This window comes from Leptopilina heterotoma, unplaced genomic scaffold (assembly GCF_015476425.1).
Source record: "Leptopilina heterotoma isolate Lh14 unplaced genomic scaffold, ASM1547642v1 Lhet_201, whole genome shotgun sequence".
NCBI classification, from domain to species: domain Eukaryota; kingdom Metazoa; phylum Arthropoda; class Insecta; order Hymenoptera; family Figitidae; genus Leptopilina; species Leptopilina heterotoma.
This window is the reverse complement of record NW_025110916.1, coordinates 737187-764458: the sequence shown is the minus strand read 5'-3', so window position 1 is coordinate 764458 and position 27272 is coordinate 737187. Positions and strand designations below refer to the sequence as shown.

The following is a 27272-nucleotide window of genomic DNA, read 5'->3' as shown; positions in this document are numbered from 1 at the left end:
AAATTTTTAAACAAATTTCAAATATTTTTAAATTTTATCAAAATTGCTTCCAAATTGTTACTCGGGGATTTTCGGGGTCACTGATTACGAATCCGATGTCAGTTTTTCAAAATTTAAAATGGCGAATCCAATATGGCGGACAAGATTTTAAAAAATTGCTTGAATTTGGGTCCATATTGTTACTTGGGTGGTTTTCGGGGTCGCTGATTGCAAATCGAAAGTCAGATTTAAAAAATTTTAAAAATTAAAAATGGCGGATCCAATATGGCGGAAAAGATTTTAAAAAATTCCGTAAATTTGCTTCAATATTGTTACTCGGGGTTTTTCGGGGTCGCTGATTACGAATCCGATGTCAGTTTTACAAAATTCAAAATGGCGGATCCAATATGGCGGATGAGATTTTAAAAAATTGCTTGAATTTGCGTCAATATCGTTACTTGGGGGTTTTAAGGGTCGCTGATTACGAATCAGACGTTAGATTTAAAAAAATTTTTAAATTGAAAATGTCGGATCCAATATGACGAACAAGATTCTAAAAATTGCTTCTATTTGCTTCAAGACTGCTACTCGCGGGTTTTTGGAGTCGCTGATTACGAATCTGATGTCAGTTTAAGTTTTATTGATAAAATAGTAGAAACAAAATAATCCATGCTCAATTTTGTAAAAAATATGTTTTTAAATCCACAAAAAATTGCCAAGTGAAAAGATTAATTTTCATAATTTTTAATAAAACTCTTTATTTGTACCATTGTACACTATTCTGGTGTATCGAAATTCATTTGTATAATTTTGTAACTAATTTCAGATCATATTTTTATTCTAAATTTTTTGTATAATTTATTTTTTATATAAAAATTAGGATCTGAAATATTAATAAAATTTGAATCTAAAATTCTCTCTGTACTTAACGACCTCAAAAACTTTTATATTTGATCCGACATTTTGATTTTAAAAAACTGAAATTAGATTCGTAATCAGTGACCCTTAAAACCCCCAAGTACCGGTTTTAAAGCAAATTCAAACAAAGTTTTGAAAATATCGTCCGCCATATTGGATCCGCCATTTTGGATTTTGAAAAACTGACATCGGATTCGTAATCAGCGGACCCTAAAACGCCCAAGTAACAATATTGAATCAAATTCAAGAAATTTTTTGAAATCTTGTCCGCCATATTAGATCCTCTATTTTGAATTTAAAAAATTTTAAAAATATGACTTCTAATTCGCAATCAGCGACCCCGAAAACCCCTAAATAACAATATTGACGCAAGTTCAAGCAATTTTTTTAAATCTTGTCCGCCATACTGGATCCGCCATTTTGAATTTTGAAAAACTGACATCGGATTCGTAATCAGCGACCCCGAAAACCCCCGATTAACAATATTCAAGCAAATTCAGGCAATTTTTTGAAATCTTGTCCGCCATACTGGATCCGCCATTTTGATTTTTTAAAATTTTTTAATTTTGAATTCTGATTCGTAATCAGCGACCCCGAAAACTGCCAAGTAACAACATTGACGCAAATTCAAGTAATTTTTAAAAATCTTGTCCGCCATATTGGATCCGCCATTTTTAATTTTTTAAAACTCTCATCGGATTCGTAATCAGCGACCCCGAAAACCCCCGAGTACCAATTTGGAAGCAAATCCAACCGCTGGATTTCCCGGGGGCACGAAAGGGTTAAAAAGTAGTTATTAGTGCAAAATCATTTCTCACAAGTTGTGAAAAATTTTGTTATTTGGTATATAAGAACAGTTCGCTTCTAAACTTAAAGTGTTATAAGTGTGCGTTTCTACGTGTAGTTATTATAAGTGCGAAAATGTGTTGGTCTAAAGCGTCTAAGAGTGTAAATAAAATATCGGAACTGTGCAACGAAAAAAATGTGTTCATTCTGTACCAAATAATGTCTAAAATTAGGGATGATTCTGAAAGAAGTTGAATTTTTTGAATGCTTTTGATAGTCATAGGAAATTTAATAGACAGTTTTCTAAATTTTAGTGAACGAGTTTTATATATTGATGACAGTTTTCTAAATTTTAGCAAGCAACTCGTCATTGATTGTGACTCAAAGAATGTTATCCATTCAATGATTTTGTGTCCCGTCTTAAAGTAATATACTAGTCTATTAATGATTGACGGACTTTTTCTTTCCGTGCACCGTCTCACAACTGGTGATATGCTGTGTCTCACACCCAGAAATTGGCGCTATTTTGAAAAAGGAAAATTAAATTATTTTCAACCGTAGATTGGAACAATGCAATATTGCATCACAAAATATAAGGAAAACACTAAAAGAAAATGCATTACATTTACCTTTTCCAATTAATTAACTTGGAAAAAAAGTACTTTGCATTTATTGAAAAAACGCTTTTTAGTCGATTATCACACACAGTGTTGGTATTTAACAAAAACAGTTAATATATCCGCTTCGGGGTACACGAAAAAGTTGGCTCATATAAAAAGAAATGTTTTTATATAAACCAATCGGCTTTTTAATATTGCATGTTAAAAAAAATTGACTGTCTCACAACTGGAGGTGTCTCACAACTGGAGACTCTCCCCTATGTATGGTAATCTACGATGTGTTATGAAAATTAATTCAATAATGTGAAAATGTAAGTCAATCTTAGAACATTATTTTGCATTACATAAAACATTTAAAAACATTCTCGAAACATTTCTAAAATAACAATGTTTTTGCACACTGGAAAAGTAAAGACATCAAAAGAATAGTTGTTTTCGAATCAAACTAATAATGCAAAAGTTATAAATGTATACAGTAGTATTCAAGAATACTTTAAAGAACCATAGTACACATATATTTATTCCGTGTAATACTATAGAAATATATATTTATAAAATAATATAAATATAAATATATAATAATATAATTATAAATATATATAAATATATATATATATATATTTATAAACTTAAAAATAATAATAATGGGCAATTCCACGTGAGATTTAAGTCGACCTCTTAAAATAGGCCAAAAATATTTTTTTCTATTTTGTATCGAAAAAAAACAGATACATATTTTTTTATTTATGTTTAATTGTTTAAGTTTTCGAGTTATGAATTTTCGAAAATTTTGACTTTTAATTGTAGACCTATATTCAGTAGCTTATAAGTCCGAAAATGTTGAGTTTAGGAAAAAGCTGTCAAAGAATGAAAGTTTTAGTTTTCTTTCGACTTTTAAGAAATGTAAACAAAAAATTATTTAAAATTTTTTTTATAAACAAATTAATTTTTTTTAACTTTGGGCCGGATTTTTTTTATTTTTGTTACGGCCGAACTCCGTAACTTTTTATATTGTTAATAACTTTTTTAATTATATTTAAAACTAAAATTACATACAACAATTACACGCAACATGAGATTTTGTTAACACATCTTAAACATTTACACAAATAACCCTTTGTAAACTCACCAAAGGAACATTCTTTTATTTTGGTACTTTGAAACAAGTTGTCAAAAACAAACATCCAAAGTAATAAAATAATATTTTATAATAATGCACAATTCAAGGATAGAAATCTAAAATAAATTGTAAAATTCCTTTATTTATTCTTTTTCTATTCTGAAGAGTTTATTAACTTTGCTTTTGAGAAATAGTTAAGAAATACTAAAATATGCCAATTGCCCAATATAAGGAGTGGTGCATCCAAGTCACTGAACTCGGATCACGCCACTGCCTAAATCTGCAGGCTTGCAGAATTGGCTTGACAACAGTCAAGTGCAATAAACTTAACAAACGATTTCCCCACTAAATCGTCTTTCAATAAAATTGATTGACACTGGGAAATCTGGGCAGTTTAAGCCAGGCCGTTGTAGCCGGCAGTTAGCCCGGGCAGTTTAGGCTCGCAGTTTTAGTCCAGGCCATTGTAGCCTGAAGTTCAAGTCCGGCAATTTGGCCGAGTAGATCGTGTAGATCAGATAAAGTTCATATCCCTGAAGAAGGGAATTTTCTCAAAAAAGTAAAGGAATAAAAGTTTAGATAGAAAGTGAATAATCAAAGTAATCGCGCATATTAATTAAAGATTGAAGTTGAGTAAAAGAAATATATCATATTTAAATTGAAAACAAGTGGTTAAAATAATTATCTAAAAAGAAGCTGAAACAAAATCAAGTAAAAAATAAAGTGAAAGAAATAATATCAGAAAATTAATCGAAGAGAAAAATAAGTATTTAATTTAAAATCAAAGTCAGAAAAAGAATAAATTCATAATAAAGGAATATTTAAATCTTGAAACAACTTTGTTCAATTAGTTTTCACGTCCTTAAATTGTGTAATTCAAAAGTTCGCGTCTAAAAAGCTCCTAGTGAAATATCGATCTAGTGATCCTAGATCTGGTATTTCCGAATTTCCGGGAAAAGCTTACGTAAGAAATATTGAGAAAAACCAAGAAGATTAACATTGGAATGAAGTGACTAGTAAGCAGAATTGTCCAGTTGTGAGTATTGTATTTTGTTACACACCACACACATACTACTCTTATTACACACACTACACTTTCTTTCATTCAGAAGGACAGAAAGTAGATATTTCATGTATTAGGGATTTTTGGGATTTAATATACTTAACGTTTGTCTAAAATCTATTGTTTCTATTTAATTTAAAATACCTTATAAAACTATCCTATCTTCTCCAAATTCAAGGAGTAGGGTTCTCAACCTCTTAGTTGAATTAATAACTAAGTAGAGGGGGAATCCACTTCCTATACGATTTTCGTCCGAAGGACACGTTAAGTTAAAGTTTTTTTAAAAATTAATATTTACAAATTAAATAAATTTCTAAAATCCTACTTTAACAATTTTTTTATATTTTTTTGTACCTTATAATATAGAGAAGATTTTCCAAAAAGTCCCAAAATGGGCCTGATGTGTTAAATGAGTTTTAAAATATTTTCAAAAATCAATTGCAAGCATCACAGTGGGATTTTTTTACAATTAACTTTCTAAAACTATTTACAGCGTATAATTTTTAATATATTTGAGTGTTCTTTGTTTTAAATAAAAGGGTCTACGCTGTAAACAGTTTTAAAAAGTTAAATGTAAAAAAATCCCATTGTGATGCTTGCAAGTGATTTTTGAAAATATTTTAAAACTCATTTAACACATCAGGCCCATTTCGGGACTTTTTGGAAAATCTTCTCTATATTATAAGGTACAAAAAAATAAAAAATAAATAAAAAAAAATACGGCCCAAAGTTAAAAAAAATTAATTTGTTTATAAAAAAAAAAATTTTTAATAAAAAAATTAAAAAAAAATTTTTTGTTTACATTTCTTAAAAGTCGAAAGAAAACTAAAACTTTCATTCTTTGACAACTTTTTCCTAAACTCAATATTTTCGGACTTATAAGCTACGGAATATAGGTCTACAATTAAAAGTCCAAATTTTCGAAAATTCATAACTTGAAAATTTGGACAATTAAACATAAATAAAAAAATACGTATCTGTTTTTTTTCGATACAGAATAGAAAAAAAATATTTTTGTCCGATTTCAAGAGGTCGACTTAAATCTTACGTGGAATTGCCCTAATACATAATTGTTATTATTTTATCTACCTTTCTTTGGATCAAATTTTAAAGTTTATAAATAAATAATTTGAAAGGAAATTTCTCCATAATTTTAATAAATATATTTTTATCCCACATGCAAAAAAATGGCGCTTTTAGATAGCTGACGACAGGGAGTAAAGTCACTCATTTGTTCGACCATATGAAAATGGCGTCCATTTTCTCCCATGTGCAAACATAACCGCTGATCCCATGCGTTATTTTTGCTCAAGGGAGAAAACGGCCGCCATTTTCATATAAGTCGAACAAGTGAATGACTTTTACTCCCTGTCGTCTGCTATCTGAAATCGCCACTTTTGTGCATTAGGAATAAAAAATATCGTAAGTAACACGGGAATAAAGGCAGCCAATTTGTTTACGATCATTTTTGTGACACTCGACCTCCACTCGTGTCACAAATATATATATTAACTATACTATAAAAATTATTTTCAAAAGGTAATGCTTCTAAAATTAATTTTTAAGATGATAGCAACCTACTGTGAAATTAATTTTACAGTAGGTTATAAATTTCACAAAGCGACATTTTTTTAATCATTCAGCCAAGGTCAATTATAAATTATGCAGGGTTATGAGTGCATGCTCGCGATAATTGTTAATTTTGACTATGTTTTATCCTTTGAATTTGTTTGGAATTTTGGGTGATAATTCTAGGATACATACAAATTATTTAGAAAAAATATAGCGGTAGTACTCAAAAAATTTTGCCCAAAAAAAATCCAAAAAAATTTTGAAAATTTTTTTTTGCCTTTATTTAAAAAAAATTTCATAATTTTTTTTTAAAAGGCCTTAAAGAAAGCCATAACATATTTAAATTTTATCAAAATCGGTTCAGCCGTTTTCGAGAAAATCGTGTTTCTTTATTTTTCTTCTTACCCCCATAACTCCCATAAAAATTATTTTTGTGCAATAGTACTTCGGGAAATTACTACTCCAATTAATACATATTGTATATAAAAAATTCAAGAAAATCCGAGCGGGGACAGCTAACACATACTTATCCTGCTATGCCCTTTCTTTAATAAATCTCTATAAGCTCATGGATTTCATATGTATCGACAGAACAGCTGCCCAAATAAAGAAACCTGCTTAATCTGAAAAATATTTTCGAAATTAATTAACCCCTTGACTGCCGATGGCAAAGATCTTTGCCATTTCGGACTTTGCTCTGACTGCCGGAAAACTGACAATCTTTGACATCTGATGTCAGTTTTTCAAAATGGCGGATCCAATATGGCGGATGACTTTTTTAAAAATTGATCCAATATACATGAAATTTGTTACTCGGGGGTTGTCGGGGTCGCTGATTACGAATATGATGATGATTTTTCAAAATCCAAAATGGCGGATCCAATATGGCAGACATTTTTTAAAAAATTTTGGATTCGCTTGAAAATTATCATTCGGGGGTTTTCGGGGTCGCTGATGACGAATCTGATGTCAGTTTTTCAAAATTCAAAATTGCGGATCCAATATGGTATACCGTGGAGATCCACTTTACCCATGAACTTATTGGAAAGGTAAAATGCGTTAGGACATTTCAATGGAATTTCAATTTTTGCACGCTCTTTATAGCTGTTCTATGAAACCGGCATTTGTAAAATTTGTTCTGCTTTTATGATAAAAACAAATTTAAAAAAAAAATGTCCGCCATATTGGATCCGACATATTGAATTTTTAAAAACAGATATCCGATTCGTCACCATATTGGATCCGCAATTTTTAATTTTTAAAAACTGACATCGGATTCATCATCAGCGACCCCAAAAACCCCCTAATGATAATTTTCAAGCGAATCCAAAATTTAAAAAAAATGTTTGCCATATTGGATTCGCCATTTTGAATTTTAAATAACCATCATCATATTCGTAGTCAGGGACCCCAAAACTCCCCGAGTAACAAATATCAGGTAATTTTGATCTATTTTTAAAAATCCGTCTGACATATTGGATCCGCCATTTTGAATTTTGAAAAACCGACATCAGATTCGTAATCAGCGACCACAAAAACCCCCGAGTAACAAATTTTAGGTAATTTGGATTAATTTTTAAAAAGCCGTCCGCCATATTGGATCAGCCAATTTGAATTTTAAAATACCGATATCAGATTCATAATTAGCGACCCCAAAAATCCCTGAGTAACAAGTTTCAGACAAATTGGACGATTTTTTATTTTTGGCATTCTGGGCACATTTAGTGTTTTTCAGCCGACAGTTAAGGGGTTAATAATTTTAAAATTATCAAAGAACTCAGAAAAAACGGTACCATGGTGGGATACGAACCCACACCTTTCTTATGAAAATTTTTATTTTTCTCAATAAAATTTTTGTAATGACGCGTGTTGTTATGACAGTTTGAGTGATTCATATGTAAGTCATTGGCAATGTATTTCCGTATTTGGCTAAAACGTGACGCTAGTAGGCTCTCTAAAATTCAAAAGGATCATTTCGCCCATGGGGATCATCTCGTACACCTTTCTCCTACATTTACTTTATGTAAGATTTTATTAACATCAATTAAAAAAGATGTTGGCAATCGGACATTTGTGGTCTAAAAAGCCATTTGTCCATGGATGTGTTTTTTGCTTTACTGTGTGAAGTCGAGTAAATACCTCTTTCTTATCAAGGGCTATTATTAGTCTAGTTTCAAGCACATTTTATGAAACATTTCATTAACCTTTTCGATAATTATGTTGAGTAGTTAAATTCTTTTAACACTTTTATTGATAAAACTATTGTATCTAAGGATTAGCGCATGGGAATAAAGAAGCTTTAAGGAACATAATAAAAAATCCTAGATTAGTGATGCAATTTTATGTTACATACTTGAAAGTAATTTTGTGATTCGAGAGATTATTGGGCAGCAAACAGACTTTCTTAATTCCGGAACAATGGTACAACTGTAATTAAGTGGACAGGTCTTATTAGCAGAACAAATCAAAATGCTGTCTTCTTGATCACTTAAAGGATTTCCAGTAATGCAAATATTTTCTTTCATCTTCTTTTGTATACATACAGGTTTTGATAAACATAAGAAGTCCACACAACCTGCTTCCTTTAAAAGTGCACATTCTTCCCCAACAGGACAAGGATATCTAAAGAAAATATTGTTAATTTTAAAGTAAATAGAATTTTCCTGCTTGTGTTACCTTACTTAATTGTAAATAAACTTATATTACAGCACGTCGCGTCATGTACAGAAATTTTTATTTATATAACATATATGTACTAGGTGGGCTTCGAACCCTCTTCACGCCCACCTCTTAAGAACATTTGATGATCTCTGAAATTTGTGGGTTATGTGCGACTTACAGTTATCGCCCAAGAAAAACGGCACTGCCTGTTTGAAATGACGCGAAATTAGTAAACAACCGTTTTTGAACGAGTTTGGATTGAAAATACAAAATTAATGTAATGACAGGTGTCTATACGTATGTTGCAGCCATTTTGCCGTTAACGGTGTTGGAGGTCGAGAACTGTCCAGTGTTGCCAACCCACTTTCTTACACTTTCGTGTATTTTTTCACTTTGAGAATTTTTTGTAAAAAACTAAGCACTTAATCAAAAAAGTGGGCCTTTACTTGGAAGCGAAATTAAATGAAGAATTTATTTTGTCTCGATATGATCTTTCTACAAGCCACATTCTTATTTCCGCCACGAGAATTTACAGTTGTAGGTGACTTGGCATAGGGAAAAAATGGCCGCACAACAGAAAGGTGGAGTAAAGCGGGTTGCCTACGTAAAGGCATAACAGTATAATAAAACAGGGCAGTAACTATTAATTTGTTAAAAATTGTAAAACTATTATTTTGCAATAACAAAAATTAAACCAAAATACATAAATAATGAGATTTTTGTTTATAATCATGCACATAATATAAAATATGTAAAAATAAAAATATGAAATTTTTTTAAAATTTTGATATTTTATTAACATAATTTTTTACAAAGAATAAAAATATAAATTGCTAATTAGTACTTATAGACGTACAATTTATTAAATTGTAATCAATAAAAATATTACAAATGACAAATATATAGAATTTTTAAAAATTAAATTATATCTAAAATTTATTAAATGTTTTTTACTGTTTGGGAAAATTAGTTAATAAGTAATTGGAATATTAGATAAAATTAAAAATAATCTATTAATTACAATAACTTAAAAAAAATGAATCAATTTTTACCTTATATATTGGTTTAATTGTCTTTAATCATGTTTTTTAATCTATAAAAATTTATTTACTTTATTTACTTTTTTGAAAATAATAAATTTAATTATTTTTTCTTATTTTTCAATTATATAAGATATTAAACAAAAAAAATGTCGCTAATTAATTTTTTATTCTAAAATAATAATTACCTATTCTACTGTTGTAAAACCCCTTTCTATAGGCAACAAGTGTAATAAGTTTATTTTCGACGTCAAAGCTGTAAATTTGTATGGCGAAAATAATATTGACGCTCATAAAAACATCGTATTATTGCAAACAAATTTTTACTTAAATCCTCATTTCATATAGAATTCCAATAAAAAGCCCGTTTTTCTAAAAATTTCTGCTTTTTTTCTTTCTTTTTAAATTATCCAACACTTTTGACTGATTTTTACAAAACTTTTTACATTTGAGAATTTTTTAAAAAATAATTTGACGCTTTCTTTTAAAAAAGGGCTCTTTACTGGGAAGTAAAAATACATAAATAAAGAATTAATTAAAATTTATTTTGTTTCGATACGATATTTCCATGAGCCACAATCTTATTTCCACCATAAAAATTAAGAGCTGAATGTGACTTGTGGAAGAAAGTGTCCAATTAGAAATGTTGAGCGGGTTGCCTACGCAAAGGTTTAATAGTATGATAAGAAAAAAAATAATAATTTTTAGTTTGTAAAAATTATAAAACTATTATTTTGTAAGTAAAAAATTAACATGAAGAGATTAATAAAGGGATTTTTATTTATGGGAAATGTACCTACGTAATATAAATATGTCAAATTAAAAAAAGGATTAAAATTGCTAATTTTAATAAAAACTTATTATTTAATACTCTTTTCTGATAGAGAGCCCTTTTTTGAGAAAGTGTCAAATTATTTTTTTAAAAATTGTTAAAGTAAAAAGTTTTTTAACCCTTGGGCGGGCAAGCTAAAAAAATCAGCGGGCAAGCGAGGTCCATTGGACCTCGCTTTAAAAACGCTGAAGGGGTTATACCTGTTTGGCATTTTTTATTTTTAAATTTTTTCTCTATTGGCTTAAAATATACTATAACATCCCTAGAAACAAGTTTGGAAATTGGAAATATTTTTTTTTTTAATTATTTTTTCTGGATCAATTGCGGAGTGTCAAAATAGAACATTTTATTACTTCAAACGAGTCTTACTCGAAACCATGTTTTGCAAATCGGCGACCAGTAGAACTCAAAAATTTTTCATTCGATTGGCCTGAAAATTTAACTGTAGCTTCTTAGATTATGTAGTGAAGTACACACGATTTTTAGAATTGATGAACAGGATTTTTTATCAATAATTAAAGTCGATTTTTTTGGGTGAAAAATACGATTTTTTCCAAGTCTCACAATTCTTCCAAAAAAAAATTCTAAAATTATAATAATGTGTACTTCACTAGATAATCTTATGAAGTTTATGAAAAAAAAATTTTTTATTCCAAAAGCAAGCCGATGTTGCCAACAATAATTTAAAACTGTACTCATAAAAAATTTTGAAAAACACCCTTTTTTAAGACTCCATAACATGTATAACACCTTAAAAAACGTAGATCTTTGTATATTTTGTTTTCTTTTTATTATATTATGAATTTTAATGCATTAAAATATAAAAATGATAATTAAGATTTTAAATTTAACAAATAGATAGATTTGCAAAATACCCTGGGAAATACAACACACACCGTTCTTAGTGCAAGGCAGGATTATTTGGTGTAGGCTCAAATTTCTTAAAAGAAAAACACTATTTTGTTATTTGTTTATAGTACAATATGTAAATTTTGTCTATTCCACTAAGTGGTTCTGTAGTCTCCATAGTAAATTTTTTACCGTGTACATTGGATGTATTTTTAGTCTATTTAACAGAATTTCTAGGATGAACTCATTCTTTCATGCGGATTCGGAGAAAGAAAAATAGATACTCGCGGGGTCCATTAAACCCCGCTTGCCCGCCCAAGAGTTAAGAATCAGTCGAAAGTGTTGGATAATTTGAAAAGAAAAAAATAAAGCAGAAAATTATCGAAAAGAAGGGATATAAATTCTATATATTAAATAAGGATTTAAGTAAAAATTTCTTTACAATAATACGATGTTTCTACGAGCGTCAATTTTATTTCGCTATACTAATTGACAGCTTTGACGTACGTCGTAAATAGGGATTTTAGATTTTACAGCAGTAGGTAAAATAAGTAATTATTGTTTTAAAAAAGAAAAATTATTATTGCCAAAAATTTTTAATATCCTATATAATTGAGGAATATAAAATACATAATAATAATATCTAATAATAATAATTGTTTTTATAGAAATGGATAAAATAAATAAATTTTTGTAGATTAAAAAACATGTTTAAAAATAATTTTAAAGATAATTTAACCAATATTAGTTAAAAAGTGAACGGGTTTACCCCAGTCTCCCCTATCTAATTTTTTAACATAAATTTTTTTTAAATTTTAGATATAATTTAATTTTCCACAATTTTTTGACATTAGTAATTTTTTTAAATTTTTATTTCTTACAAATTAATAAATCCCACGTGAAAAAGTTCCCGGGAATTGGTCCAGTAAGAAAGGAAAAATTGAAAAGGATTGAAATAATTCAAACTCTGTATGGTGTAGTAGAAATTATCCAATACTTTTGAATGCCATTTCTGTCAAATACTTTTCTATACCATGATAGGACCACGTTTCGTCTAAAAATGAATGCTATTCAATTCTTTTTGTAATTTTTAACAAAGACAAAATTTTTTTCTGAATGCTTTCCAATCCCATCCGAAATTATTACAGCCTGTCATTATATCACTTTTCAATTTTTCATTGGAACCGCGTTTCTGCATGCATTCAAGCAATCTTCTGGATTTTTGTAAATTAAAAGATACATACAGTGGCAGATTTTGTAAAAAGTGTTTGTGTTCAAAGAAAAACTTGCTGAAAAATTGATTGTTTACCAATTTAACGTCATTTAAACGAGTCAGGGCCGTTATTCTGTTAGACAATAAATCATAACCTAAAAATTTCAGAGACCTTTAAACACTTTTAACCCTCTTAACTGATAATTTAATAATTATTCCTTTTTAAAATAGCAAATAAATTCATGAGTGCAGTTATTTGAAAGTAATTGAACATTCTATATGTCAACAATATTAGTATTATATTATTATACTACTGTCGCGGAATTCAGAAGCATAGGGCAGAAATGGTATTCAAAAGGATAGAATTTTTTCAATGCTTCTTAATCTTTGCTTTCTTACTGGGTATTCAAGAGGATTGATATCGTTACTATTTATATTGCTCTCACTGGATAGAAAAGTATTGGACAGAAATGGCATTCAAAAGAATAGAATCTTTTTAATACTTTTCAATTTTTCGTTTCTTACTGTGGGACCGAGAAATTCCCGGGAACTTTTTTACCTGGGATTGTACCTTAAGGGCATCCGGGAAAAAATAATGGTTTCGTGATAGACATCTCATTTAAAAAGAAAAGAACATTTTAAGTCGGGATTTTTTGGTAAATATAGAGAAATGCTCTGGGACCAGCGGTCCTCTCGGAATTGAGAGAAATTTTGATAAATAATTATTGAAAAAAATTGTTTAAATATACGGAAAAAAGGGGTTTTGAACGGTTCAGTATAGACGTCTCATTTTGAGAGGATAAAATATTTCGGGTTCATATTTAGAGGGGTGATAGAGGAAGACTCTCCGAGGAGCGGCCAAAAATCCAACTTTTGTAATTTCGTTTTTCAATATTTATTTCAAAAATTACTTGCAATTTTCGAGAATATTCTTTATCATCATGAATTCCCCTAATTATCATGATAAATCCGAACTAAATATCTCTAATTATTTAGGAGTGAGACGACACGCGGGAAAACACTTTTTGGGCTCGATTTTTCCCGGATAAATTCTTAATTAGTACAATAAATAATTTTAAATTTCAATTATTATTAATAAATTCATTAAACTCTCATTTTCAATATTATTCATAAGAGATTTGTTTTAAAATTTGGCGCGCATCATTATGATTGGTTCGATTTTCTTTATCGTCAACTATCTGTATTTTTTCTGCGACGTTGCTATGTTTCTACTAAGACTTTTGAGAAACTTGTGTTTCTTTTCGTATTTTTATTATTTTCTGTTAAACTAGCTTGTGAAGACACACAAAATTAATTATTTATTAAAACTGTCATCTTTAGCTTTCACATATATTTATATTTAAAAAAGTTGAGATTTTTAAACAGTATTTTTTCGTTTGTGAAGATCCAATTAGTTGGTTTCTCCATAAGAGACCATGTTAAATTTATAATTTTATAACTTTTAAACTATGCACGGAAAGAAAAGATCTGGAAGAGATATCCATAAAAATATTGTTGAGCAGAATATTGTTGTTTTATCCAATTCAATGGAAGACACAACTTTCAGAATGGAAGCACATTCCATATTCAATGGATGAGGGAGCCATATTATATTGTTGAATCAAATATGGATGTGACATCCATGGGCATTGTTGGGCTTACAATTTATGCTATGTATTTTCACATATGGCTGCCTCATCCATATAAACTTTGGTTGGGAGATCCATAGTCCTTTCTTAAAAACGAGGTGCGTAAGATCGACTAACTTCAAGTGTAGAACTTTTTCTTGATTGGCTATTTTTTCAAAATTCTTTATTCCTTTATTTTGATTGGATAAAATTCAAAATCTTTTATTTTGATTGGATATAATCGAGACGACATTACTTACTGATGTCAAAGCAGCTAACTTCAAGTGTAGAACTTTTTTCTCATTGGCTGATTTTTGGCTGATTTTATAATGAGTGTTCCTCATTGGCTGAATTTTATAATGATGGTGACCTCACACTTTTAAATTTTCGTTTTTCTCTTTTTTAAAATTAAAATTAAAATAAATTAATTAAAATTTATTTATTAACTAAAAGTTAACCAAAAGTAGTTTAAGATAAAAATAATTTTTATTTATGATTTGGTTTGTAATAAATGAAAAGTTTTTTAATAATAAAATATATTTAATTTTATGATTCATTTTAGACGCTTCAAAATTGTTGCGCGCGCATCTTTTTTTCCAAACAATTGTTTGTTCGCTACGTAACCTCACCTCAGTGTGAAACGCATAGTTTTTTTTGGTTGGTATGAAAAATTACAAAATATTACAAGTGTCAGCAACTGTCAGCCATTTGCAAAGTGTGACAAGTGTATCGTTTCGATAAGAAGTATTGGCTGTTAATTACTGAGTGATTTTTTTCTGAAAGTGTTGATTGTGAATTTTGTGGTTTTGTTTTTTTGTAAATTTGAAAAAAGTTGCAATTTTTTTGTACATTTGAAAAAAGTTAAAGTGCATTGCATACGTTACGTACGTAAGTATTAAAATTAAAATACATGTAAATACAAATTAAATTTTTTGTTAATATTATTTGTATATATATTTATTAGGAAGAGTTTGTAAATATAATGTGTGAATTATTTAATTTATTAATTTAAAGGATTTAATTAATTTTATTAATTAAAGTTAAAGGTTAAAGTTAAATACATTAATTTAATTAAAGTTTTAAAGTTAAAGTTTGAAGGATACATTAATTTAATTAAAGTTAAAGTTTAAAGGATACATTAATTTAATTAAAGTTAAAGTTTAAAGGAATAAAGGACATTTGTCTGTTATTTTGATTTCTAAATGTAGAATATTGATTTTTAAAATTCTGATGTTTGTACATAATTATATTATAGTGGTAATAATTATTATTTAATATTGATTAATATTTGTTTTTTTAAATCTTAATTATTGATTTTTTAACATTTTGTTTTTTAACATTTTGGTAGTTAGTTATTATTTTGGAAAAAACTTTATGAATATTAAAGATGTACTAAAAATAACATGTGATTACGAGATACCAGATACTTGATAAACAGAGATTTAGTCAAGAGGTACTAGATTAACAGATACTCTATTAACAGATACTAGATTAACAGATACAAAACAGAAAAATTTACCAAAAATATACTTATATTTAATAATATTAATAATATTAATAGATGAAGATACATTCTTTACATTCTTAATAATCTTTAATAAGAAAGGATAAGATAAAAATTCCAGTTACTGTTAAATGTGACAATAGTAACATTATTTACATGTGTTCTGAATTAATTAATTTTATGAAAAACTATTTTTTAGAAGCGATATCTTTTCAATAAATTGAAAGAAATCATGTCGAACAAAGAAGGAACTGTTAATTAAAGTGTTACAGATTTTAATATTATACTTACTGAAGGAGGAATGTTAAATGATACTCATATTGATGAATTCGAAAAATTATTGAGAAGGGAATCAAATTCTGCTTTTAGCATGCAAAGCACTTTGTATTTTTATACGCTTGAATTTATTAGTCCGATTGAAAAAGGTAAAAAGCATATTCAAATACTTTTTAGTGGACCTATCAAGAAAGGTCATTGGATTTGCACTTATTATGATGGAATGAGACTTTATATTTATGATAGTCGTAATGAAGGATGTTTAAATGAAGATCAAAGGAAATATTTAAGTAGATTATATCCTTTTAAACCTCCAGTAGTTTTCACAACTGTTAATCAACAACCAAACAATAGTCTTGCTTGTGAAATATATGCAATATCATTCGCAACATCGATATTTTTTAATATTATGCCCTACTCTGTCAATTACTATTATTATAACATGAGAAATCATTTAATGTTAATGTTCAAAAACAATCGTTTAAGTAAATTTCCGTCAGTAAGGTCGACTAATATTAGAACTATGACTGTTGAATGTAATTGGGAGTGTCTTCTTAGGAATCGAGCTAGAGAAAAAAGTTTCCAAAATGAAGAAAATAAAATTGTTGACAATAATTTATCATCGTTGAATTCAACCAGCAATGTTTGTAAAAAAAATTTTGTTGATAGTTGTTTAGAAGATTTGCCTTTAATTCCAGCAAATGATGTTAATAATATTTCTATTGATTCAAGCAATGGAACGAAAGATACAATATTAATAATAACTGAGAAGCAAGGAGAAAAAAGAGCTATGGTTCATTTTCCTGAAGAAGAGGAAAAATATAAAATCATAAAACGTCAAAAAAAAGCTGCTTATCAAAAAAAATATCGACAAAAAAAGTGAGAAAATAATAAATTTTTTTGCTCTGAATCATTGGATTCTAATGAATTCATTAGTGCAGAGCAAACTTTAAATACGAGACCCCAAAGCACATTTACAGCTTTATCATCAGCAGAAGAAAATATTTCTACTTCTAAAGTTAAAACGTCAATTCGTGACAGAAATGTTGCTTACAAGCGCACCTCTCGACAAAATAAACATACTTCTGTTCAAAAACAAAATCAGTCTGATATTATTTCAAAGTCACATATAGAGATGGGTTATTGTAATGAAATGAACATTACACGTGATCATTCTTATGTAAAACTTTGTGAACATAAAGTTATCAGTGAATTATTTATAAAATCAAAAACTAATGATGATTGTAATGATTCAAGAAATGTTACAAAACATACTAATTTAAAAAATGAAAATCAAGTAAAAAAAAGATCAATAATACGTTCTTTAGAGGAAGAAGAACAACATCAAGTCATGAAACGTCAAAAGAAAGCTGCTTATCAAAGAAAGTTTCGACAAAAAAAACAAGAGAATAATAGAATTCTTAACCCTCAATCACTTCAAACAAAGGACAGTATTATTACAGTGTCAAAATCAAATATAAATTCAGAAAAATCCTCTACAACTGTTACTACATCTTTGGCAAAAGATAATGTAACTGTTACAGCAAATTTAGCAAATACTAATATTTCCGGTCTTTAAAAAAATGTAGCTTATCAAAAAACTCATAGCCAAAAAAACGGGATTTTGCACAGAATCAAAATTTCTCTGACCTATTTGCACAGTCCTACCGTATGATGCATGAAAAAATTAAAAAAACAATGACTGAAAATAATGCAGAAATTTAGCCTGAGATGCAATTATTATTTTCATTAAAGCCTGGGATGGATAGTAGACGTTATAATTTACAAAGTGTCAATGAAGTTGCAGCAATTTTTACTACAACTGCTGATGGTGATATTCCAGAATCATATGTTACCGTATATAATAAGAATACAAAAAGTTTACAATATATAAGTTCTATGAATCCCAATGTTGAGCCATGGATATATCCTTTATTTTATCCACATGGAACAAGAGGTTGGGACAAAAATCTGACCTGCGCTAATACAAATAAACGTGTATCAAGAGCTGCATACATCAGGCATAGAATGGCTTCTAGGGACAACAATGTATTTTTAAAGGGTGGTAGATTATTTCAGCAATGGATTGTCGACAGTTATGTGAAAATTAAAAAGGTAGGACAAATTTCTGTCGAAATAATGAAAAGAAACTTCGTGCAGATACTTACGAAGGTCTAATTGATCATTTACAAAGAAGAGCTGACGATTCGAACAATGAAGTTGGGAAAATTGTAATACTTCCATCATCTTTCACAGGTTCTCCGATAAATATGTTACAGCATTACCAAGATGCAATGGCTATTGTGAGAAAATTTGGTAAACCTGATCTTTTTATTACGATGACGTGTAATCCAAACTGGCGTGAAATTAAGGAAAATTTATTACCTAACCAAACTGCCTTTGGCAGACCAGATATTGTATCGCGTGTTTTTACCATAAAAAAAGATAAACTTATTAATACTATTGTAAAGGAACAATTATTTGGCGAAGTGATTGCTTATGTGTATGTCATTGAATATCAAAAACGTGGATTGCCGCATATGCATTTATTAGTGACTTTGAAACAAAATTATAAAATAACAACACCCGAGATTGTAGACAAATGTATTTTGACAGAAATTCCAAGTCAATCAGAAAATGTTATACTTCATGACATCGTTATGAAAAATATGATTCATGGCCCATGTGGAAATTGGTGTAAAGATAATAATAGTAAATGTTTGAAAGGTTTCCCAAAACAATTCTGTTCTGAGACAATAATGGATGAAAACGGATACCCAACGTATCGCTGCCTTAATACAGGACAATACGATCACCTAAATGGAGGAACTACAGATAATCAATACGTTATTCCATATAATCCTACATTACTTCAGTTATTTAATTGTCATATTAATGTAGAAGTAGTTTCAAGTATTAAATCCGTAAAATATTTGTATAAATATATTTTTAAGGGACATGATGCTGCTGTAGTAATTACCGATAGTAGTAATAATACAAGTTCTTTAGAATATGATGAAATAAAAAACTTTATTGAAACTCGATATGTTAGTCCTGTTGAAGCATGTGATAGAATATTTGGTAGACCATTACAGAGTAAAAGTCATTCTATTTTCCGATTACCTGTTCATTTAATTAATTGGCATACTGTAACCATTAGTGAAGAAGCAAATGATGATGCTATAAATGAAGCTTTACAGAAACGGACTATGTTATTAGAATATTTCGATTTAAATAGGCGTGATCCACAAGCTAGACAATATACATATGCAGAAATTCCATGTTATTATGTTTTTAAGAAAGAACGTGGTGAAAATGCATTAAAATGGGTGAAGCGTAAAGGGTCATTTAATGTCATTGGACGCATGTATTCAATTTCGCCCAGTCAATCAGAACTGTTTCATCTTAGATTACTTTTAATAGTAGTTAAAGGCGCTACAAGTTATGATCATCTGCGAACTGTCAACAATATTGTACATGACATTTTTCGTAGTGCATGTTTAGCATTAGGCCTTATTGAAGATGATGGAGAATGGGAACGTGCTTTGACAGAAGGAGAAGTACGGATGATGCCACAACAATTAAGACGTTTATTTGTGCGTATTTTAATTTATTGCCATCCAGTTCATCCAAACGAACTTTGGGAAAAGTTTAAAGAGGCTATGTCTGAAGATTATCAGAAAAATTATCCATCTAATGAAGCTCATAAAAGAGCATATAATGATATAATTAACTTTCTGTTGCATGAAGGATCAAATATTAGCAATTTTCCTGAAATGATACAGTTAAATGAAATAAGTATTGAAACAGAAAATCAAGCGAACAACGAAATGTCATTGCAACAACATAAAGAGATTGGTGAAATGCAATATGTGAAACTGAATTCCAAACAGAAGGATATTGTTGATGAAGTATTAAATGTAGTTATTCAAGATAAAAGAATACCATCTTCTTCATGTTATTACATTGATGGACCAGGTGGATCCGGAAAAACTTTTGTTTATACAACTTTATACCATTTGTTAAGAAGTAAAGGAAAATGTGTTTGTACTATGGCATTTACAGGCATTGCCGCAATATTACTTCCCCGTGGTAAAACTGTACATAAAACATTTGGGATGCCTGTTCCATTGTTCTATGATTCTACATCAAATATTAAAAGTCAATCTAAGGAAGCTACATTTTTGAAAGAGGTTGATGTCTTTATTTGGGATGAAGCTCCAATGGCGCCAAGATATGCTATGGAATTAATTGATAGAACATTACGCGATTTTATGAATGTTGATATGCCATTTGGTGGAAAAACTATGCTTTTGGGTGGTGATTTTAGACAATTATTGCCTGTTAAAGTTAATGCTACTAGAAGCAAATTAGTTAATTTATCTATTAAATCTAGCACATTATGGAGTCATTTTAAGGTGATATCATTAACAGAAAATATGAGAACTTTACCTGGTGAAAAAGAATTTTCAGAATATTTATTATCAGTTGGAAATGGTACTTTAAATGATAATGATAATAATATACTAGCACCAGAGCAATGTGTAGAAAATGGTGATATCATTCATAAAATATTTGGAGAATTAATTATCAATAATAAATACGATGATTTAGCAAAAGTAGCAATATTGTCTGCTCGAAATGTTGATGTTGATGAAATTAACAACAAGGTACTCGAACTGTTTGATAATAAAAGTGAGCGAATTTATACAAGTGTTGATAGTACCGAAAATTGTGATAATGGAAGTATAAATGATGCTATTTTACCAGAGTATTTGAATACTTTAAATCCATCAAATTTCCCGCCTTATGAATTACGATTAAGAGCCAATTGTATTGTCATGCTACTTCGAAATCTTAGTATTAATGAAGGTTTATGTAATGGAACGCGAATGCAGGTATTAGAACTATCAAACAATCTGCTACGTTGTCGTATTTTAACAGGTGATAAGGTTGGAGATATTGTATTTATAAATCGTATTACGCTGTATTGTGAGGATATTTATCCTTTTACTTTCAAACGACGGCAATTTCCTATAAAATTAGCATTCGCAATAACAATAAATAAAAGCCAAGGACAAACTTTTGACAAGATTGGTGTAGACCTTCGTAAAAATGTATTTAATCATGGGCAAGTATATGTTGCATTTTCACGAGTTAAATCTTGGGAATCATTAATTATATATTTAGGAAATCAAAGACCTAATTTACTAATCAAGAATTATGTTTACACTGAATTATTGAAATAAAAGTAAATATTTTTTCTATAAAAATGTCTGAGTCGTTATATATTTTTTTTCTTAAAAAAGGAGTGTGTCTCAGTATGGCTGTCTTTACGCGTAAGACTTTCTTCGACGCTTCTTATTGGTAAATTATGTCATTTTTTTGTAATAAGATTCACACGTAAGATTTCTTTACACGTTTCTTTCTTATCAATTGGTCAAAGACGTTTTAATTTCCTAATTTCAAATAATAGTTCAAACTTCAGATAATTAAGACACTTATTTGTACGTTTTTTAATATACTGCCAACCAGTTCATCCAAATGAACTTTGAAAAAAGTTTAAAGATAATATTTCTCAAGATTATTAACGAAATTTTGCATCCCATGAATCTTATAGAAAAGCATATATTGAAATAAATTATTTTCTTCGAAATGACGGAGTACTTACATTTTTTGTATAATATTTACAGAAACCACACTTATATTTCTTTTTTATAGCAAAAGTAGGAACGATTTTAAGAAACAAAAGTAAATTTTTAATTTAATATCCTCTGTTTATGGCTTTCTTTGACAGTAGAGATGTTTTTTTGCTAGCTAAGTGAAAAATAGTTAAAAATTGTTTATTTAGTAACGTTTTTCTTTCATCACTATTTTTTAAAATATAAATTTACTATGGAAGATTTTAAATGTTACAAAATTTAATTAACAAATAGATTACTTTCATTATAAAAAGGTTTTCTATAACTTCATCGTACAAAACTTTTTATAAAATGTGCCATTCTTGAAATATACGCTTTTCTTTAAGCAAAGAAAAGTGTTGTTTTTTATCAAAACCATAAACTTTAGAAATGATACATTTAGAAACAGATAAAAACAGAACTAGAATTGTAAAGGTATAAAAAATTGTTTTACGCACAACATAGGCTATTATTTTATTAAATTGAATAATATTTAAAAATTCCTATTATCAGAAACTGTCACTCAAATTGATACCTTAACAAACAAAAGACTGTAATTTAAAGAATAAAAATGCAAGAGAAAAAACGCGCGCGCGGCAGCGCGCGATCGTTCTCGTTAGTTTAAAATTTCGATACATGTTGCGCGCAATTCATTATCACGGCATCCATTTAAAAATGGTCGTCTCAATTTGTCCGTCGCGTCGGTTTCCTGTCACGTCTATATAATCACGTTGTGAGTTTATTGAGTATAAATAGTGTTATAATTGTTTATTATTTATTATCGTTATTGTCTATTAGTGTTTATGTAAATTCATTTTCATGAAATATGTGTAGAGTATATAAGGAATATTATATTCTCAAATATTGTAGTTGTGTGAATAGTGTAGTGGATAGCGTTAGTGTTTAGTATGCGTTAGGTCTAGGGTTCGTGTCTCCCCCATCGGTTAATAATTTATTTCGTAAATATGCGGTTATTCAATAAGTGGTGTGTATTAATTAACAAAAATGTGTATAAAATATCTCAAGTGACATAGAATTTAATTAATTGAGTGATTCTAATTTTTTTGTTTCCCATTTCCATTACTATGGATCACACAGCCACACAAAATAAAAAAAGTGTCGGGGTTGGAAGATCAGAGTACCCTATCCCTATGTATTTTGGGCCGCTAAACACGAATCCGGTGTCCGTTTTGGTCCAGCATGTGTACGTTTTTTCCTAACCTCAAAAAACATGTCAAATTTTTTGTGGTATACAAATTTTTTTAAAAACTGATGGATTTTGATAAAAATTGGTAGCTAGGGGTTTTTGAGGTTGCTGATTACGAATATGAAGTTAGATTTTTAAAATTCAAAATGTCGGACCCCAAATGGCAGATGAAATTATTTAGAAATTGATGATTTTTTAGAAATTTTCTTAAAAGTTGATGGTTTTTGATAAAACTTGGCATCTAGGGGTTTTTGAGGTCTCTGATTACGAATATGAATTCGAAATTTCAAAATTCAAAATGGCGGACGAATTTTTTTTTTAAATTGATGGATTTTGGTGAAACATGTTATCTAGGGATTTCTGAGGTCGCTGATTACGAATATGAAGTCAGCTTTTTAAAAATCAAATTGGATGATGAGAATTTGAAAATCTGTTGCATTTTTATGATTCTTGGTATCTGGTAGCTACTCGGGTTGCTGATAGCGAATCTGAAGTGGGGTTTTCAAGATTCAACTGGCAGTCATATTTTATTATACTTTACCAGTGTCTGCATCCAGGGCACCTCCACGCGATGACGGTGGGCAACGGTGATTGTCTGCTATCCGGCTAAATCCCTGGATAATGGCTTTGATGCCGTCATGGCAGACACACGTAGAAAACGTATTACGATGCAGCGGCTCGGAACCGCAGTATCGGCGTCTGGTCAGGGTGACCAGACAACCTGAGATTGACATACAATCTCATAATTGTAGCCAAAATCGCCATTTTGAATTTTGAAAATCTGACTTCATATTCGTAATCAGAGACCTCAAAAACCTCTAGGTACCAAGTTTTATCAAAATCCATCAACTTTTACGAAAATTTCTAAAAAATCATTAATTTCTAAATATTTCATCCGCTATTTTGGATCCGCCATTTTGAATTTTGAAAATCTAACTTCATATTCGTAATCAGCAACCTCAAAAACACCTAGCTACCAAGTTTTATAAAAATCCATCAATTTTAAAAAAAAATTGTATACCACAAAAAATTTGACATGTTTTTTGAGGTTAGGAAAAAACGTACACGTGCTGGACCAAAACGGACACCGGATTCGTCTTCAGCGGCCCAAAATACATGGGGATAGGGTACTCTGATCTTCCAACCCCGACACTTTTTTTATTTTGTGTGGCTGTGTCACCCAACCATAGATCTTTTGCTGCTTCAACAATTTACAGCCAGCCATAGAATATGGATGCAGGAACCTTAACTATGGATATCCCGTATTTTTCAATATAATATGGCTGTGATATCCATGTATCTGGATGTGTCAACTATTCCTTTTTCTCCGTGTGCAGTTAAAAATTCTGAAATTTTTGGTACTTATTTATTATATCAAAAGAAAAAAACCTCAAAATTTCAAGAATTTTTAATATTTATCCAGTTCCTCCTTAATAAATTGTACCTTAAAAGAAAATAATTAGCATTTTTAATTTTCAATCATTTTAAAAAATTATTTTAATAAATATATCAAAATTGAAAAAATAAAAAATTTATCAAATTTTTTTTTTTAAATTTGACATATTTATATTATGTACATTTCTCATAAATAAGAATCCCTTTATTTATGTTTTTTATATTAACTTTCATTATTACAAAATATCGTTTAAATTACTTGACAAATTGAATTACTATAATTCCTTGTTTTTTGCGATACTGTTAATATTTTACGTAGGCAACCTTCACAAGATTTCTAAACACATTCTTCCACAAGTCACATTCAGCTCTTAATTTTTATGGTGGGAATAAGATTGTGGCTCATGGAAATATCGTATTGAAATAAAATAAATTTTAATTAATTCTTTATTTATGTATTTTTACTTCCCAGTAAAGAGCCTTTTTTTAAAAGAAAGCGTCAAATTATTTTTTAAAAAATTCTCAAATGTAAAAAGTTTTGTAAAAATCAGTCAAAAGTGTTGGATAATTTAAAAAGAAAGAAAAAAAGCAGAATTTTTTAGAAAAAAGGGCTCTTTATTGGAATTCTATATGAAATGAGGATTTAAGTAAAAAATTGTTTGCAATAATACGATGTTTTTATGAGCGTCAATATTATTTTCGCCATACAAATTTACAGCTTTGACGTCGAAAATAAACTTATTACACTTGTTGCATATAGAAAGGGGTTTTACTTTAGTAGAAAAGGTAATTATTATTTTAGAATAAAAAATTAATTAGCGACATTTTTTTTGTTTAATATCTTATATAATTGAAAAATAAGAAAAAATAATTAAACATTATTAAAGACAATTAAACCAATATATAAGGTAAAAATTGATTCATTTTTTTGAAGTTATTGTAATTAATAGATTATTTTTAATTTTATCTAATATTCCAATTACTTATTAACTAATTTTCCCAAACAATAACAAACATTTAATAAATTTTAGATATAATTTAATTTTTAAAAATTCTATATATTTGTCATTTGCAATATTTTTATTGATTACAATTTAATAAATTGTACCTCTATAAGTAATAATTAGCAATTTATATTTTTATTCTTTGTAAAAAATTATGTTAATAAAATATCAAAATTTAAAAAAAAATTTCATATTTTTATTTTTAATTTTACATATTTTATATTATTTGCATAATTATAAACAAAAATCTCATTATTTATGTCTTTTGGTTTAATTTTTGTTATTGCAAAATAATAGTTTTACAATTTTTAACAAATTAAAAGTTACAGCCCTGTTTTATTATACTGTTATGCTTTTACGTAGGCAACCCGCTTTACTCCACCTTTCTGTTGTGCGGCCATTTTTCCCTATGCCAAGTCACCTACTGCTGTAAATTCTCGTGGCGTAAATAAGAATGTGGCTCGTAGAAACATCATATCGAGACAAAATAAATTCTAATAAATTCTTCATTTAATTTCGCTTCCAAGTAAAGGCCCACTTTTTTGATTAAATGCTTAATTTTTTTACAAAAAATTCTCAAAGTGAAAAAATACAGGAAAGTGTAAGAAAGTGGGTTGGCAACACTGGACAGTTCTCGACCTCCAACACCGTTAAAGGGTAGAAGCATGCAGGGTGCATAAAGGATCAGCTATCAAAATGATTCGCATTACATTGCTATGGTAATTCTAATCCTGCAACCGCGATTCTACATGGATTCACAAAATCTATTGAATTCAGACAATTAAAAACATTTGTGACAAATGTACGTTGACAGATTTTGTAAAAAAAAGCCTGTGAACAGAGAAAAATTTGTTAGAAAATGGATGTTTACCAATTTCCCGTCATTTAAATCGGTCAGTGCCATATTTGTTGGTTGATAACTGTTAGTCGCACATTATCGAGAAATTTAAGAGACCATCGAACACCGTTAACTCTATTTTTATATTTATTCTAATTTTTATAAATTTTAAATTATGTTATCTTAATACGAATGCATAGTAATAAGTTACAATAAATGATAAAAGAAGATATCAAAAGAAGAATCTGAAATTTTAAATTCGGTTATTTGACAAATATTTTGAATTTGCCCATATGTACACAGAAGACTCTAATGGGGATGGATTTAATGATGATGGACTTAATGTTACAAAATTAACATTAGAATGTCTCTCTTCACCTAATTTGCATATATTCGTTTCATAGAAGGAAATTAATACAGTCAACTCTACCAATAGTGCTGCTATCAATAGTGCCACTTTTCCACTTTCTCGCTCGAGCTCTATCCCCACTTTAGCGACTCTAGCACGGCTTCTGAATTTTGAGTTTCCCCTAAAAGAGAAATATACAAACAGTGGGGGTACTACAGTTCCAAGAAAAGTCGTAAACGTTGTGCAATTTTGCGGCACTATTAATAGAGTTGACTGTATTAAATTAATCGAGACCAATTCTATCTTGTGCCTTTAAGTAACTAAAATTTTAGATGGTAAATACATGTAATTTTTAATAAAAATCAATAAATATTTTTTCAATATCATAAAAAGTTACTAAAAATGATCAATTTTGACATTTTTATATTACAAAAATCTGCGTTTGAAATAATATTTTTATAAATTTTTTTGGACATATTTTTACACTACGCAGAAGTTTTAGATTAACAGGGATGGCTTGATATATAGTCTGTTTTACTATAAAACAAACTTCTATAGTGAACTAGACTAAGATTTGGTTACTTTTTAGCAAAGAAGGCTTCATATATATAGTCTACTTTACTATAAAAGTTTTTTTTATAGCGATGTTTTCATAGTTTTTTATAGTGAATAAGGCTGCATATAAACCCATACCTGCTAAAAGATGAGTGAAACTTCTTCGTAGTGTGTAAACGGATAAA

At 28.9% G+C, this 27272-nt stretch overlaps 1 protein-coding gene across 4 annotated transcripts in view; it reads right to left on the bottom strand.

The window, feature by feature from the left end:
* LOC122501095 overlaps positions 1–27272 on the bottom strand; it is a 532769-nt gene that overhangs the window by 279564 nt on the left and 225933 nt on the right. For all 4 annotated transcript variants that reach the window (XM_043610362.1, XM_043610361.1, XM_043610359.1 and 1 more), the window contains one exon: positions 8409–8677. In XM_043610362.1, the coding sequence (XP_043466297.1) occupies positions 8409–8677 (269 nt within the window). The remainder of the gene's footprint in view (positions 1–8408; positions 8678–27272) is intronic.